The following is a 14,989-nucleotide window of genomic DNA, read 5'->3' on the forward strand; positions in this document are numbered from 1 at the left end:
TCATCCATGGGCTTTGATAAAAGGGTGGCTTGAAAGCCCCCCATGCCCACACAGGGCTACGTTGAGGGACCAGCCTCTGCGCTATGGCAGCACTGGAGGGGAGCGACGCTCCCCAGCGCCTGCAGCATCTCCTTTCCTCCAGCAAGGGTTGCACGGTGGAAAGCATCGTCCTCCATCTCAGCTGAACTGCGACTTGATGTCAGATTCACTCTCCCTCATCATCTTTAGCCTGTTGTTTATAATAAAAATCAAGCGATCCATCTCTTCTGACAAGAGGAAGAGTTGCTCCAGGAAGCCCTGGACAGGTCAACTTCTATATTAAGGAACTATTACTTGACGGCTTCCTGGCCATAAATAGCCGTCCAGCCAGGCTGGGGATTTTATTTAGAAATAACAAATACAACAGGCCATAGAAGTAACTTCATGACCTTGCTCCCCCTCTGCTTCCCACCCATCTCCTCTCCTCGGTATGGTCTTCTCCTCACCACCAGGCTCCTCGGGAGCTTCGGGACCCCCTTGCATGCCCCCAGCAGAGCGTTATCTCCCCATCGCCCACCTCTCCGAGAAGCTGTGGAAACGCGCTGTTGCCAGCTTTGGGGTTTTGCATCACTGATGATCTTTTGCTACAGCTCAGCTCCAAGACATTATTTTCTACTTGGCTTTTCTTAAAATAATTTACAATGAATCTTTGCCCTGAATGGCTGAAAGCTGGAAATCCTCCATTCAAAACATCCCCCAAACTGGATGCAAACAAATATACCTCCAACACATCCTTTATTTTTCAGTCCCTCGAACCTTTCTCTTAACTTTTGGAGGACTAAATTCTGATTTTCTAATGCCCAGAGTCGGCAATATCAAAACCAATCACGAAATACAAAAGAAAAACCAGTATTTCAGTATTTTTTTTTATTATTGGGAGGTTTTGGCCATTTTTGTCATGTGGTTTGCCTAAAATAATAATAATAAAAAAAAAATCTTTGTTTGGAGCTGGAAAGGGAAGAGCAGCGTGTTTATTTCACGTATGACTCATCAGCCCAGTGCTGAGACGCTAACCGCTTCAGAAGCTAACACTCTACAGAGAGATGATCGTTTTTAATATAAAACAGTAAATGTTTAAAACAACCGTTGCTTTTTTTTTCCCCCCCCTCTCTTTTCATCCTGTGGTGGCCAATAAAACATAAGAGAGGCCACGCAGTTTACATTTTAATAAAATTAAGTTATTTGGTGCCATGTTATTACAGTCTTTATTGGAAAGTGGAATAAATTGCACACAGAGGAGTCATAGGAGGGAGAAATCACTGCGAATAAACATAGATTCTGGGATGCATTTATTTGCTGGTTTCGTCTCAAAGGAGGAAGGCTTTCCTCAGGAAAACGGAGGCAGCGCCGGGGCCCTGGCCTCGGGGAGGCAACCCTGGGTCGCTCCGGCCCAGGATGAGCTTTTTTGGGGAGCCGGTGCCACAGCGGGGCCACCCCGGCCCCCTCCAGCCAGCGTTTTCCAATGCGCATCCTCCAAGAGAAACCCGTCCTGCGGCCGCGGCGCCACTCCCCGCAGTCCCGAGGCGCTGGGGCAGCCCGTCCTCCTGCCCCTCCGCCGGCCGCGGGGCCAGCCGAAAACGTTGGTCCCCAGGCTTTTCGCTGGAGGTTGGGGGTTTCTAGGCGAGCGCCAGGGCGCACCAGGAGTCCTGCCGGAGCGGCACGCTCAGCCCGGGCTGCGGGGCCATGGTGGTGGGGGAGAAGGTGTAGTCCTCGGGCTCGAATTTGAACTCGCCGGGGCCGCCGGCCAGCGCCTCGTCCGACTGGCTCTGTGCCTGGGAAGGAGGAAGGGAAGAAGAAAGTCATTAGAAAGCCTGTTATTAGCCAACGGGTCACTCTGCCCCTCGGCATAACGCGGTGGTAGGGCTAGGATGGGTTATGAACAGGGTGGGTTATCCCTGATGCTACGGCTGCCCTTCGGAGCCGGGCAGAAAAGGTGCTCCATCCCCAGCAAGCACAAGGACCAAGCGGGGAGGAGGCATCCCAGGGCCCATCTGCACTTATTTATTGACTAAACATGTCCAGTTTGGAGATCTCTAGGTGCATGTATATTTTTTAAGAGCGCAGCACAAATCAGATTTATCGGTTTCAGCCAAAAAAAACCCCCACATTCCCCCTCCCCTCCCCGGCTCCTTCCCCCATACGGCACAGCTGGCGCCGCGCCAGGTGCTCGGGTGCTGGAGCTGAGCTTCCCTTCCATCCACACATGGCCAGCTCGGGGGCGGGGGGGGGGCTTCGATCCAGCCTAGAGATAGCGCTGGGTCCCAAAATTTTGATGCGCGTGTTGATTTAGAGCCACTTTTTCCTCCGCCAAGACAAAATAGCAACCCGCCCCAAAGAAATGCTCGGGGCAGAAGCAATCTGAGGTCTCTGACAGCATTACAGCTCTGGGAGCGCTGAGCACCTCAGGGCTATAAAGTGCAGATAACGTATGCCCAGGGAGCCTTTTCTTGAGAGGTACAGAGGTTTCCACTGTGGGCTGATCCCACTGACTCGACAGGGTTGTAACTCCCAGGATTTCATGGCAGGAGTTGAGAATTAAACCCACCCCCACGCCAAAGCTGGTTCACCACCGATCACCTCCATGGCAGCGGGGCTTGGACCTCCCAGTTCCCCACTGCAGGATGGATGAGCCGACGGGGAGCCAACAGGCTGGAGCCCTTCTTGATACACAACATCTTGGCTCACGCTCCCTGCTTTCCTCAATCTGAGGCAGTCCATCAGGCTGGTGGCCCCCAGTGCAATGAAGCCTCCAGGCCTCATCAAGGTTCCCCAGGTGAGCGGCTACCAAGGCGTGTGGAGCATCCACCCCATCCATCCCTGTGCCTTACCTGGGACACCGACACGATGGTTTGTCCGGGATACTGCGAGGTCGTGCTGGGCTCTGACTTTAAAGTGACCGTGCTGTCTGAGTTCGTAATGGAAGAAGGGGAGTTAGTGACCGAAGTCGTAGACCCTGGAAGGCAATCGGTACAGGATGATGAAGCAACACGGGTGCAGATCTGCTCTTAAGGAAATTTATATTTCAATGGCTACCATGACATCTCATGGCATGACTTTACTGTTCCCTTTCTCCACCGCACCTCTGTCAGGGTAAGGCTTTGTATTTGGCTGCCAAGATGCTGATGGAGGAGGAGGAGGAGGAGGAGCTCCCTTCCACAGCCCAGCAGTGCTGGTCCTGGTACAGGCTGGATGGGCTAATGCTGAATGCATCTTGGTACCTTTTCCTTAGCTCTAACACACCGTTCCCAGCCCTGTTTTTTCCCATTACTCAATTTAGCCCAGATCTGCTTGAACACAAGGGCTACTGGGCTGGAGCTGGGTGCCCACAGCACAGAGGAACCTCACGGGAACATGACAGTGGTGAGATTTCCCACCCAGCACCCTCCTTCCACGTGAGGTCTACGTATAAATACAGGCCCTACATCTAAAGCAATCACCAGGGAAAAAAAAATCACAAGATTATCTTCTAACGACCATAATTTCTTGCAGAAAACATGCTGAGGTGAATTATGCTCCAAGCCCCTGCGATGAATCACAGCAGCACCGTACCTGTTGAGGTTTTGCCTTTGGTAATGTTTTTAGGCTTCCTTTTCCTCGTCTGGATGCTTTCCTTTTTCATGGCCAGAGGTCGTGGTACCTTGACATCCATAAAGTTTGGAATCATTAATATTGTATTTTACTTAGCTCCTTCCCACACACGTGTTGCTCTTCTATTTACGTGCCGTAGCTCATGCAAAGCCCCTAAAGTCCTTGTCCTTCACTAAGTGCTATTTTTCTCTGCAACAGGCCTTGGCTGGAAGATGTATAAGGCTAACAGCTAAGGCTTTCCCACAAATTTTGTTTTTTCCTTTATTTCCTATTTTCCTTTTCCTGATTTATTAAGTGACCTTTATGACAGCACCCTATTAAATTACACTGACAGAATGAAAGCCTACATGGCTCAGCGGGGACGGTCATGGGATAAAGTGACTTTAACCTTTATGGCAGAAGTTTGAAGCAGCCTGTATGGAGGGATGAAGTCTCCTCTTTGGCTGATGGACACGTTACCAACAGTTCCCAGCCTCTGTGGATAACTGTTATCAGCCAGCCTCCACGTGGACTCCTTAGCATCCTTCACACATTCTTAATTACCACCTCTAGAAGAAATACGCTCCTTATCTCCAGTCTGTATATGGGGAGCTTCCACCTCCAGCTACTGGAGCCTGGTAAGCTTTCTTTTCGGGGAGTAGAATCATAGAATGTGTTGGGTTGGAAGGGACCTTTAAAGGTCATCTAGTCCACCCCCCCTGCAGTGAGCAGGGACATCTTCAACTAGATCAGGTTGCTTAGAGCCTCATCCAGCCTGGCCTTGAATGTCTCCAGGAATGGGGCCTCCACCACCTCTCTGGGCAACCTGTTTCGAACTTCATCCTAATGTCTAATCATTAAGAATAACTTGTCAAACAACCTAATTAAGAGCCACCCAATGACAAAAATCTGTCCTCTATGCATGTACCTCCTGAGAGTGTTCCAGTACCCCCTTAGCCTTGCTCTGGAGAACCTCAGTAGACTGAGCTTTTAACCGCGCAAGGAGACAGGACGGGGTTACGGCTCTTCTGGGTCCAGTCTGGAGGCTGGTCCTTCCAGACCTGATACCCTGGACCTGCTGGGTGGTGATCCCAGCGCCCAAAGGGTCCCTCCCAGTGCGGACACGCTCCTCACCCCATGGAGCTTCATGTACAAGCCGCAGGCATTGCAGACGGGCTCCCCTTCGGCGTTCCTTCTCCAGAGGGTGGTATTGGTTGTGTGGCAGTTAGTGCAACATAGGCCAGCACGTCTAGATGAAGACTTAAAAACAAGCAAACAGACACATGAATGCACACATAGGAATGACTAATTGGGAAGTTTCCTTTCATATGAAAATAAAAACTCCAATTACATCAATTTCCTGGAAAATGTGAAACACACACGATAGCCAAATTTGGATCAAAGAAATTACATTCAAATGAAATCATTCCAATTTGCGAGTGCTTTTTTTATTGAGCTTGATAAACCTGGCAAATATCTTTGCAGGCCATTTCTCAAACTTCCAACAAATCTGCTGGAAGTGATCAGGACTTGGAGCACAGAGAACTTCCCTTCAGGAGATCCACTCAGATGGAGAAAGAGATGGAAAATGCCAGCCAGGCTTTAAGCGCATGAAGAAAACTCCTCATGCTTTCAGTGAACTCTTCTGTTTTTTCTGCACTCAGAACTACCACTAAAGTTAGCAACATCCCAATCAATCTCTGGTTTAAGACAACTGGAATCAATTGGCTGAACTGAGCAGAACCAAACTGAACTGGCCCACGATGGGACCAGGGAGGTTGTTCTTCGCACGTCTCGCAGACAATCTGTTCTCTTACAGGCTGCAGAAACACCGTGAAAACATTAATTAATGACATATTTTGTGAGTGCGGTGATTGCTGGCTCTGAAACATTAATACTTCCAAGTGGAGAAGGAAAATATTCTGGCAGAAGCAGCAAACTTATTTCTGACAACTGTACACCAAGCCACTGGAAAATTCTATATACAGACTTGTCAGCTCATTTGAAAAGTCTCTTAACACTAGGTATTGAAACTATTTTAATAAAAGCCTTCGCTAAGTATAAGATGCCAGTGACATAAGTAATATCACAGGCTCTCCACATTCAGGTGTTCGAATACGTTCTTCAGCCTTGAGAAAAATCACTTTGATTCCTCCCAAAGGCAGACGATAGGTGATGGGGGCTATAAAGAACTCCCTGTTTGTTTATTCTTCCATTATTGCTTGATATCACGACCGAGCAATATGACGAATGAAGTGGGAAGAGTAGGAATAAAAATGAAATGTTTTTACAAGGTTAGCAGTCAAATAAAGACCAGCTTTGAGTTTCAAGAGACACAAGTGACATGCCCAACCTTTGATTCACTCGTTGCTCAGCAAAGAGGTCTCGGCAACTATTTGCAAATAGCCGTATTGCTTTGGAAATTATTTAGCTTTCAAGAAATAACCAGGCAAAAATAATAATACACGGAGGTGTGAGCTGACAGGCCTGGCACAGAGGAGGGGACAGCAATCCTCGTCCCTAATATGGGACATGGTGTCACAGCAAGATCCCGGAGCAGGCACAGAGCTTCCCCAAAGCCTTTCCTTTGCCGGGGCTGTGCCGTTCATCCCTGCAGCCAGGAGGGACCCCAGCCCCGACAGAGCAGAGGGAGGCGCCGAGCACCCGACGGGTGCAAAGACCCTGAGGTCCTGCCGTGGGTGCAGAGGGGAATTTGGAGGCTCTCAGCCCTGGGGTAACTGTGCCCGGCGTGGGTCGGTGACATCTGTCATCACCTGCGGATGGAGGAAGGCCAACGCAAAGCCCTTTGGAAAGCCCCAAGATTTCTGGGCCATGGCAGGTCCCTGGGAGCAAGGGACACGCTGTCCCTATTTCCTACAACGCTTCGTCTGCGGCTTGTGTGTACCTTCTGCATCGCCTGCACATCATTCCGTGGGCTGCCTCCTCCTCCTCGCACAGCCAGGGAGAGCAGAAACCATCCTCCATGACTAAATACTACAACTTAAACCCCAGAAACCCCAGGAGAACCTGGCCCTGCACCACAACCTGCCAGCTTAGCAAGAAAGAGACAGTCAAGGCTACTGTTGCTCACTGAAGGACGAGGGTACAATACGTTATTGCTGGTTTCCCAGCAGTTCCCTTAAAAGAAAACGCATTTCTGCCTGCCTCCACCCGGCTGCCTTTGTACCATTCTGACCTTGTCTAGGAAGTTGTTGACTTCAACATTGTGCTCCAGCGTTTATTTATACAAATGCAGCATACACTCAAACAAAAACTCCTCACGGACTGGGCTTGACAGCCAAGTGCTGCTGATAAGCTCAAGGAACGGTGAGTTGGTGCCTATGGAATCAACCGTGTGTGAGCGCTGCTTGGAGAGCCCGAAAAATTCAGAGCCAGTGGGGCAGGTCCTTCCAAGGGAGCCCAAAGCCGTCAGAGACTTTGCTTCACCTCCTTTTCAAAGGCAGAAATGAAACCACAGGGTTTCACAGGAATAAAAAAGAAGACTCTGAACCCCCAGACTTAATCAACGCTTCTCTGTCCCCCTTGACCGCAGGACGGAGGGGACCTGGTGTGGGTAGGAAAGAGGTTGCAGCAAAGTGTGATGAGATACCCATGCTCAGCTCCCGAAAGCGGGCAGACCCAAGGCTCAGAGCCAAAGGTAGCAGCATCCTCTGAGATTTGCCTTTGTTACTATGGCTCTGGGCAAACCGGCACCTTGGAGGATGAGGGAGCAGCAGGAACTGACGGCCAGGAGAAAGCCAAGGCACACGCCATGAACGCTGCATGGCATTAGATTGTCCCAGCACCATGATGAGTCCCATCTCCACCTTCCCCCAAAGCGTCACCAAACCCACTCTGCATTGCAAACTGTAAAAAAGGACAGGCTGAAAAAATACCCCCTGAGCCAAACCAGCAAAAACTCAACTCCAGGTTAGTCCTGCCCCTGAGGATGGTGTGGGGGCTGCCGAGCGCCCACGGGGCTGCCCTCCGTGCCCCGCTCCGAACACGGGGCCATCACACGCCCAAGGATGGAGCCATCCACCTCCACCGCCCGCTCCCGGCCCGTAAACACGAGCTGGCTTTTAGGACTGGGTCTAAGGTATCGTCCCGTGAAACGCACCAAGAAGCTTTGGCTAGAGAAGATACTGCCTAAAATAAAGGGCTGCTTTCACCCTGCCTTAGGATAAATCCTTTCTGCCGAAAGCCACAATGCTTTGAGTCCAGACGCAGGCCATAGCAAAACGGCTGTCCCTGCTGTGTAGAGCACGTTGCCCTTATCTCAAAAAAAGAAATAAAAAATGAACTGGAAACTACACTGCTATTGCTCGCCCTCTCCCACGCACGAGCAAGCTGAGCGCTACCGAGCTGCAGGACGCCATTCCCGCAGCGTTATCTGGGCCACGACGTGTTCTCCGGGGCTTTCAGCGGGACTTTGCTTTGTGAAAACACAAGTCGGAATAACTCCCAGCACAGCGTCTACTTACAGAACAAAGGTCGTAACGTAAAGGACAAAAGCAACCATTTTTTCCTCCCCGTGTCTGTATTTCACCGCGTTGTGAAACAGCCGATTTCATCGTTCCTAGAGCAATGGTGTGTCACTGCCTTCACCGCTCTGCTCCCACCCGGCGTACGCGGGTGAGGTTGTGAGCAGGGGAAACATCCCCCGCCACGGGAAACACTCGGGGGAGGAACATCCCAAGCCCCAGGGGTGCGGGTCGCTCCCTCGGCGGTGGATTTGCAGACTACGCCTGGCACCCTCTTGCCCGTCATCAGTGGATCCCCCTTCCTCCGACGGGGCAGAACTTGTTGCAACATGACATTTCAAACCCTTGGGAACACCCGAGATTTTGCAATGTTTCATTCCAAAGTCAGGATGAAAAGTCAAAACTGCAGCCGCCTTTCTACGCCATAAAACAAAATCCCCTCAGGTATTTCAACCTTACTGAAACGTTTCCCCTGGATAAGAATCAGCTCTTTCCTTTGGGCTTTATCATTATTGCATTGGTAGCCAAAATAACAATAAAAAAGGTTGGAAGTGCTTTGATAATTCCCGGCGAAGATTTGCTCGTCCCCGGGAAATGGTCTCGATTCTGCAAACAAGTTTTCTCCACTGGAAAACGTTGTCGAAATGTTTGCCGAAAAATGCCTCGCGTGTGGGGCTCCGCCAGCAGAGAGAGAGAGGCGCAGGCAGGGAGCGCGGGGTCCCGCGGGCGGCGGGCGCAGGCCAGGCAAGGCTGGCTCCCTTCCCACGCGCCCGGATAAAATACCAAAGAGCCGCGAGACCTCTCCGATTCCTTTGGGGGAAAAGCTGTTAAAAAAAAAAAAAAAGCAAAACCCCCTGGAACTTCACCCAGTGCCACATTTTGATCCCAGTCCGAAATGCGGAGTTGGATTTAAACTGGTTTGCCCCGATCTCTCTCTGCACGGAGCGTATTTACTCCGAAACATTCAGCAACGTAACTCGGGAGATTTGCGGCACGGCAGCGACCAGAGCCTGCTGCCGGGGTGCAGACTTAGTGTCGTTACGTTAAAGGAGACCAGGAGGGTCTTGGTCAGACAGGCAAATCCCATCGGATCACGCTAAATGTTTCACAGAAATCTCTCGATTTTGATGCGATGAACAAAACAGGGTGATTTTCCACAGAGCCGCTGCTCGTTTCATTTTGCAAATCCAGAGCCACATTTCCGGCATCAGAATCAGAATGAAACATCTTGCTCAATCCCAGCTACTTTTTTTTTGTTATTATTATTATTTTTATGGTTTTCTTACACAGAAACTTGTCACTGTTGGGTTATTGCTAATAATTTGTTTTGCAATGCTAAAAAATAACTGCAGGAATACACCCCGAGCGAAAGCAAAAGGAGCTCCCAGCTGTTCCCCAGCACGGCTCCGACAAACATCCTGTTTGTAATGACGGCTTCTGATGACAGGCTCTGAAACCAAAACTGTTACCACCAAATTTAAACATCCCAAAGCAACTCCACACACACACACACACACAAAAAAAAAAAAAAAAAGGAGGCGCCTTTCCTCTCTCACAGTGGGATCCCAATTGGAGGAAGCCCAATATCACGTAGGAGGGGAATTAATGCTTTAACCTGCAGAGAAACCGGGAACTACCAAGCCCCAAATCTCCAATTTAGGCAGTGGGGGAACTGGGCCTCATCCTGCTCCCATCGCGAGCAAACCCTCCTGGGCCAGCTCAGGATCAGCCCCGTCCCCCCTTCAACTGCCCTGCCTAGACCATGGGTGTCTGCATGAAGAACTAGGAAATAATAATAATGATAATGATTACAATAATAATAATAATAATAGAATAAAAAGCAACATGCCCACTGTGGGAACGGCTCCGCACCACAACAAGCGGCTCCTGACGGTGCTGACGGCATTTTATTCGTGGGAGAACCGAGGGTCAAACAGGCCCTGACACAAGTACAGAGACCCCGAGAGCGCAGACACTGCAACAGCCCCCCAGCTCCTGCCCTCCAGCCCCCCCCCAGGGTGGAACGGGGCATCCCTGCAGGGTGTCCCCCCCCTCTTACCAGCCTCTTCTGCGGCTTGAGTGGCCGGTTGATGCCGTTCATCTTGTGGTAGAGCCCGCAGGCGTTGCACAGGTAGTGCCCGGTGCCATCCTTCCTCCAGAGCGGCGTGGACATGGCCCCGCAGTTCACGCACTCCCGGCCGTCCCCGGGGAACTCCTCCAGGTACTCTGGAAGAGAGACCCAAGGCATGAGGGTCAGCAGCCGTCCCCACCACACAGGGCCACTGGGGCCCACGGGGACCCTGTGGCAGAGGGTCCCTGGTCCTCTGTGCCCCACTACTCCGCTGCGAGGGACAATCCCTGCCCGGGGGGAGTTTACCTCCACCCTACAAAGTGGGGACTAAACCCCTTTATTCCTCCCACATCTTAATATTTTAGTATTTTGCTCAAAATCAGAATATCCCCCATCCCCACCCCAAAAGACCCCAAAGGGCTGAGCGTGGCTGGGGTCTCCCTGGGATGGGGACGGGCATCAGCGGGAGAAAGCTGGGTTATCCCTGCACCGGGCTGCAGAAATAAATATGGGGGCGTGGGGTGGTGGAGGGATGGGGTTCAAAACGTGGCGATTTTCCCGATTTCCATCAAGGCGCCTTTGTGGCTGCGCGGCTGGGGAAGGGCTCGGGGCTGCCCACGGAGCCACGCCGGGGCTGCGGCTCCGCTCGCCCCGGGGCTCCCCGGGAAACAATCACCCGCCGCCCCAAACGGGGGCTTTTCCTCACTTTTCTCCCACCCCCCCCGAAAGCCCCGGGAAGAAGCCGCGGAGCCGCCCGCTCCGAGCACCGTCCCCGGTGCCCGAGAGCGGCTCCGCGGCAAACGGGCAGCCGGGAGCAAAACCGAGGGTCCCCTCGATCGAGGGTCCGTCTCTTTCCCCCTCCCGCTTTTCGCTCTCTTTTTGAAATAAATTCCTCCGCCTGAAATGTTATTTTCTTTCGAAGAAAAATACGCTCTTTGGTTGTTTTTTTTACCTTCGATCGTCTTCCTAATTAATAATAAATTCATATTAATAATGATCCGACGGAAAGACAAAGGAAAAAGAACAAAAATTTAAAAGGGGAAAACGGAAAATAAAAATAAAATGTAAAAAGGAAAAAAAGGAAAAAGTTGTAATAATTAATTAAATGTAAAAAAAAAAAAAAAGAATAGCTTACGCTACTTAAGAGCGGTTTACACTATTCAAGAGCAAAAATAAACGGCAGAGACGATTATTCCGGATCCCAAAGCACCAAATTCAAAGCGCAGAAGAGATTTCCGCGCCATCACCTCCCTCGGCAGGAGCGGAGCGATCCTTTCCCGCACAGCGCAACGGATTTTCCCAGACAAAGAGAAAATCGTGGAAAGAAACGGCTGCCGAGAACCTCCGGCGCGGGAGGAAAAGCCGAGCCGGGCAGGCAGCTCGGTGGGGAGGGGGGCTGCTGCCCTGCTTTAACTTTGTTCTTGGGGTAAAGATAAGATAATTCGGTTCATCGCAGTAAAGATGATAACGCGGCTGAGATCTTGAAGTGGCTTTTAAAGGACGTTGCAAACCCCCGCCGGAGGAGGACGGTGAAATACCCCCCGGGGTTATAAACCCCGCGCAGGGAGAGTCCTTTTAAATCAAATCCCAAATTTTCTTTGCGCGGGGCTTGGTTGAAAAGGACCCTCCGGTGTGGATGGAAACGAATTGAAGTGGGGTTTATTGTTCAACGCCTGAGCGCGTTTCAGTGTCTCTCCAAAGGCCGCAGAGCGACGCAGCTGCGGACCTGTTTGGGCGAAGGCGAATTAGGAGACCGAGAGTCTGTTCAAATATAAACTAATTTACCACAATAAATTACTTAAAAGGGAGGGAGCTATAAATCTGCCCCGCTAATTTAAACACAAGGCTAAGTATTGAAGCGCAGGCACAAAGTCGATATTGTGGGAAGGAGATATCGAGGGGGTGGTGGTGGCGGGGGGGAAGGGGTTGAACGGCCTCTCCTCCTCTGTCCTGCGGCGGAATTGCTCTCCTTTGAAACGTGGTCTTTGCCCTTCGTGCCACACACACCCCCCCATACCCCACCTCCGTCCCCCACAGCCCCCGTGCCCGCACCATCTCTCCATCCCTGGATAAAATCATCCCCTCCTCTCCCGTCGGGGCTGGCAGCTCACCCCGGGGCCGGGGCCACCAACACGACCCCCGAGAGCCGGGAAACGACTCGGCGCCCGGAGGCGACGGTGAGGGGCTGACGGCGACCTACCGAAGGTGGACCTGCGGCCGGGCAAAGCCGCCTGCCTGGTCTGCAGGCTGTGCAGGACGCTGCTCTCAAAGTGTCCGGCCGTCCAGGAAGGCGGAATCTCGGGGGTCACGTAGGCGGGGTAGGGGCTGGAGTAGGACCCGTTAACGGAGCGCACCAAGGCGTTGCCGTACTGCTCCCGGCCCCCGCCGCCCAGCAGCAGGGACCCCTGGTAGGCGCCGTCGCGGCCCGGGGGGCTGCTGCCCGGCGGGCTGTGGGAGTAGGAGAAGCCCGACGGCGGGTGGGGGCTGCCGGCGTTGAAAGCGGCGGCCTCGCCGCCGCTCTGCCCCCAGCCCGGGGGGTTGGCGAGGTGGCTCTGGTGCGGCTCGCAGCCTTGCAGGTAGGGCAGCGTCTGGAGGACGGAGGGTACCCGGGTGGTGGGCACGTAGACGGGCGAGCCGGCCGACGAGTGGAGGAAGTTGCTGGAGTCGTGGGAATAAGCCGACTGGCCATGGTTGGGGGCGAGGGCCAGACCCTGATACATGTTCCGTCCTCGGCGGCGGCGGCGGCTGCTCAGGGCCCGGCCAGCTGCGCCCCGACGTTGCCGAGGGGCTCACTCAGAGGCACCTGGGGGGGGAGAACCGAGACCCGCGGGCTGAGACCCGGCAGAGCCCGGCCCGGGGCCCGCCGCACCCGCCGGCGCTTCCCGCGGCCAAAGCGCCTCTCCCCTGCCTCAAGCAGGGACTGAGATTTGTAATTATTATTATTATTATTTTTTCCTTTAAACTTTCCTCTGGTCAGCTCGTCCCGCGGGGGAAGCCCGCGGCGCCGGGCCGAGAGCAGCGGCGGAGCCACGGCGAGAAACAACCTCCGCGCAACGGGCAGCGGCCCCGCCGGCACCTTCCCACCGCCCGCCCGGCACTTCCACGGGCCGGGAAAAAACATTCTTTTTTTTGGCCTTTTTAAAATTTTTTCCCATTTTTAAATTTTCTTCCTTTTTCTTTTTTTTCCTTTTTTTTTTTTTTTAAATTTTCTTTCTTCCCCCCCCCCCCAACGTATTTTCCTTCACGTTTTTTTATTTTTTTTTTCCAAGCCCCAGGCCTGGAGTGCGCCTCGGGGCCTTCACGGTGGGGAAGCGGCCGGGCCGGGCGGCAGCGGGTTCCCGCCAGCCCTGGGCAGCGGCCCCGCACCGGGGACATCCCCGGTGTCCCCCCCATTCACCAGCGGTGCCGCTTTCTTGTGAAAAAGCGCCCAAACCCTCAGCCGGGCCTCTCCCTGCGGCCGGAGGGCTCAAGCCGCGGAGCACCGCAAGAGCATCCCCCCGCATCCCCGGTTCCCTCCCCCCGCCTCGGGGCCGCTCCTCCCGCACAGGTACTCACATGGCAGCAGGCCGGGAGCGGAGCCGGGCATGGCCGGGTGGGCATGAAGCTGTGCTCAGACCATCCAGGGAAATCCCAGGAAAATAATAATAGTAATAATAATAATAAAAAAATAGAATAAAGTTTACGGAGTGGGGGGAGGAGGAGAAAAAAAAAACCCAAACAACCAGGCGGAGAGGGGCTGCCCTCCCCCGGTTCCCCCCCTCCCGCCGCCGCCGTCCCCCGTGGGTGCGTCCCTGCTTGCGCCCGGCGGGGAAGTGGCGGCGGCGGCGGCGGCTCTGGCTCTTTACGGCGGGCCCCGGTGCGGCCCGGCCCACGTGACGGCCGGCGGGGTAGCCCCGGTCCCGGCCAGGATTGGGCGCCTCCCGACGCGGGGGGCGACACCATAAATCCCGCCGGCTCCGCTCCCGGCGCGGGGGGGGGACGCGCTTACCGGCTTCCCACCGGAGCGGGGCCAGGATGCGGCCCCCGAGGGTGTCCCGCACCACCCCGCACCCTCTGACCGGCCCCCCCCCCGGCCCCGGCAAGGGTGGAGGTGTCCGCCTGCCCCCCCCCCCCCCCCCCCCCCCCCGCCCCGGGGAGGGGTGGGGGGTGGCTCCCTCCTTTGCGGGCCTCGCTGCGTTTCTGGGGGTCGCTCCGACACCCCGGCGGGAGCCGATGCCCCCCCGACTCCCCGGTACACGCTGGGGAATACACAGAAAACTTCCCGGCGGGGGGGTCGGATGGCAGGGGACATGGCCAGCGGTGTTCTGCTCCGAGCGGGCGCTTCGGCTCTGCTTTGCCATAAACACCATCCTAACAGGGAAGGGGGGCGTCTCACCAGCCTGCCCCCCGGCCCGCGCTGCCTTTCTCAGCGTGCTCCGGGGAGCAGCGCTCCGGCCCTTCACCGTCCCGTCGGGGCCGCCGGGTCCCGGGGCTGTTCGGCTTGCGGGGGCTCTGCTGTTCCCCGGGGGTAGCCGCGGGGAGGGTCCTTCTCCCTGCAGCCCACCCCCCCCCCCCCCCCCCGACAGAGCGGCTCTGGCCTTGCGACCGGGACAAAAGCCCTTTCCCCGCTTTTCCCCGTCGGCGCGACCCCGGGAAGGGGCGGCAGAGCGGGGAGGGAGCACGGAGTCCCCGCTGCCCGCTTAGCCCGGGTTAATTTGGCCGATTTAACTCCCCCCGGTGCCCACCCGCCGTCGGGGCGAGGGAATAATTTCATCGTTGTCGGGTTTTGCTTGCGGGGGAATTTTTGAGCCTTTGCCCCTAGGCGTCGGCTCTCTCCTCCTCAGAGAAA

At 54.3% G+C, this 14,989-nt stretch overlaps 1 protein-coding gene across 1 annotated transcript; it reads right to left on the reverse strand.

Annotated features, from left to right (window-relative positions):
• Positions 1-920: 920 nt before the first annotated feature.
• GATA5 (GATA binding protein 5) lies at positions 921-13,865 on the reverse strand. The gene is made up of 7 exons (XM_054218869.1): positions 13,717-13,865; positions 12,362-12,964; positions 10,150-10,316; positions 4,741-4,866; positions 3,589-3,676; positions 2,868-2,992; positions 921-1,811 (listed from the first exon to the last, which is right to left on the reverse strand). The coding sequence occupies exons 2-7, from the start codon at positions 12,879-12,881 to the stop codon at positions 1,656-1,658; spliced, it is 1,182 nt and encodes a 393-aa protein (XP_054074844.1). The 5' UTR covers positions 12,882-12,964; positions 13,717-13,865; the 3' UTR covers positions 921-1,655.
• Positions 13,866-14,989: the final 1,124 nt, after the last annotated feature.

The sequence above is a fragment of the Rissa tridactyla genome, chromosome 12 (assembly GCF_028500815.1).
Source record: "Rissa tridactyla isolate bRisTri1 chromosome 12, bRisTri1.patW.cur.20221130, whole genome shotgun sequence".
In the NCBI taxonomy this organism is placed as follows: domain Eukaryota; kingdom Metazoa; phylum Chordata; class Aves; order Charadriiformes; family Laridae; genus Rissa; species Rissa tridactyla.

Bases quoted from the DNA above. Each gene is read 5' to 3' on its own strand.
- GATA5 (XM_054218869.1), bottom strand. From the start codon at position 12,881: ATGTATCAGGGTCTGGCCCTCGCCCCCAACCATGGCCAGTCGGCTTAT. The intron at 10,317-12,361 runs GTAGGTCGCCGT...TCTCTCTTCCAG, and splicing joins CGGCCGCAGGTCCACCTTCG to AGTACCTGGAGGAGTTCCCC. The intron at 1,812-2,867 runs GTAAGGCACAGG...CCTCCTTCCCAG, and splicing joins CCATCGTGTCGGTGTCCCAG to GCACAGAGCCAGTCGGACGA.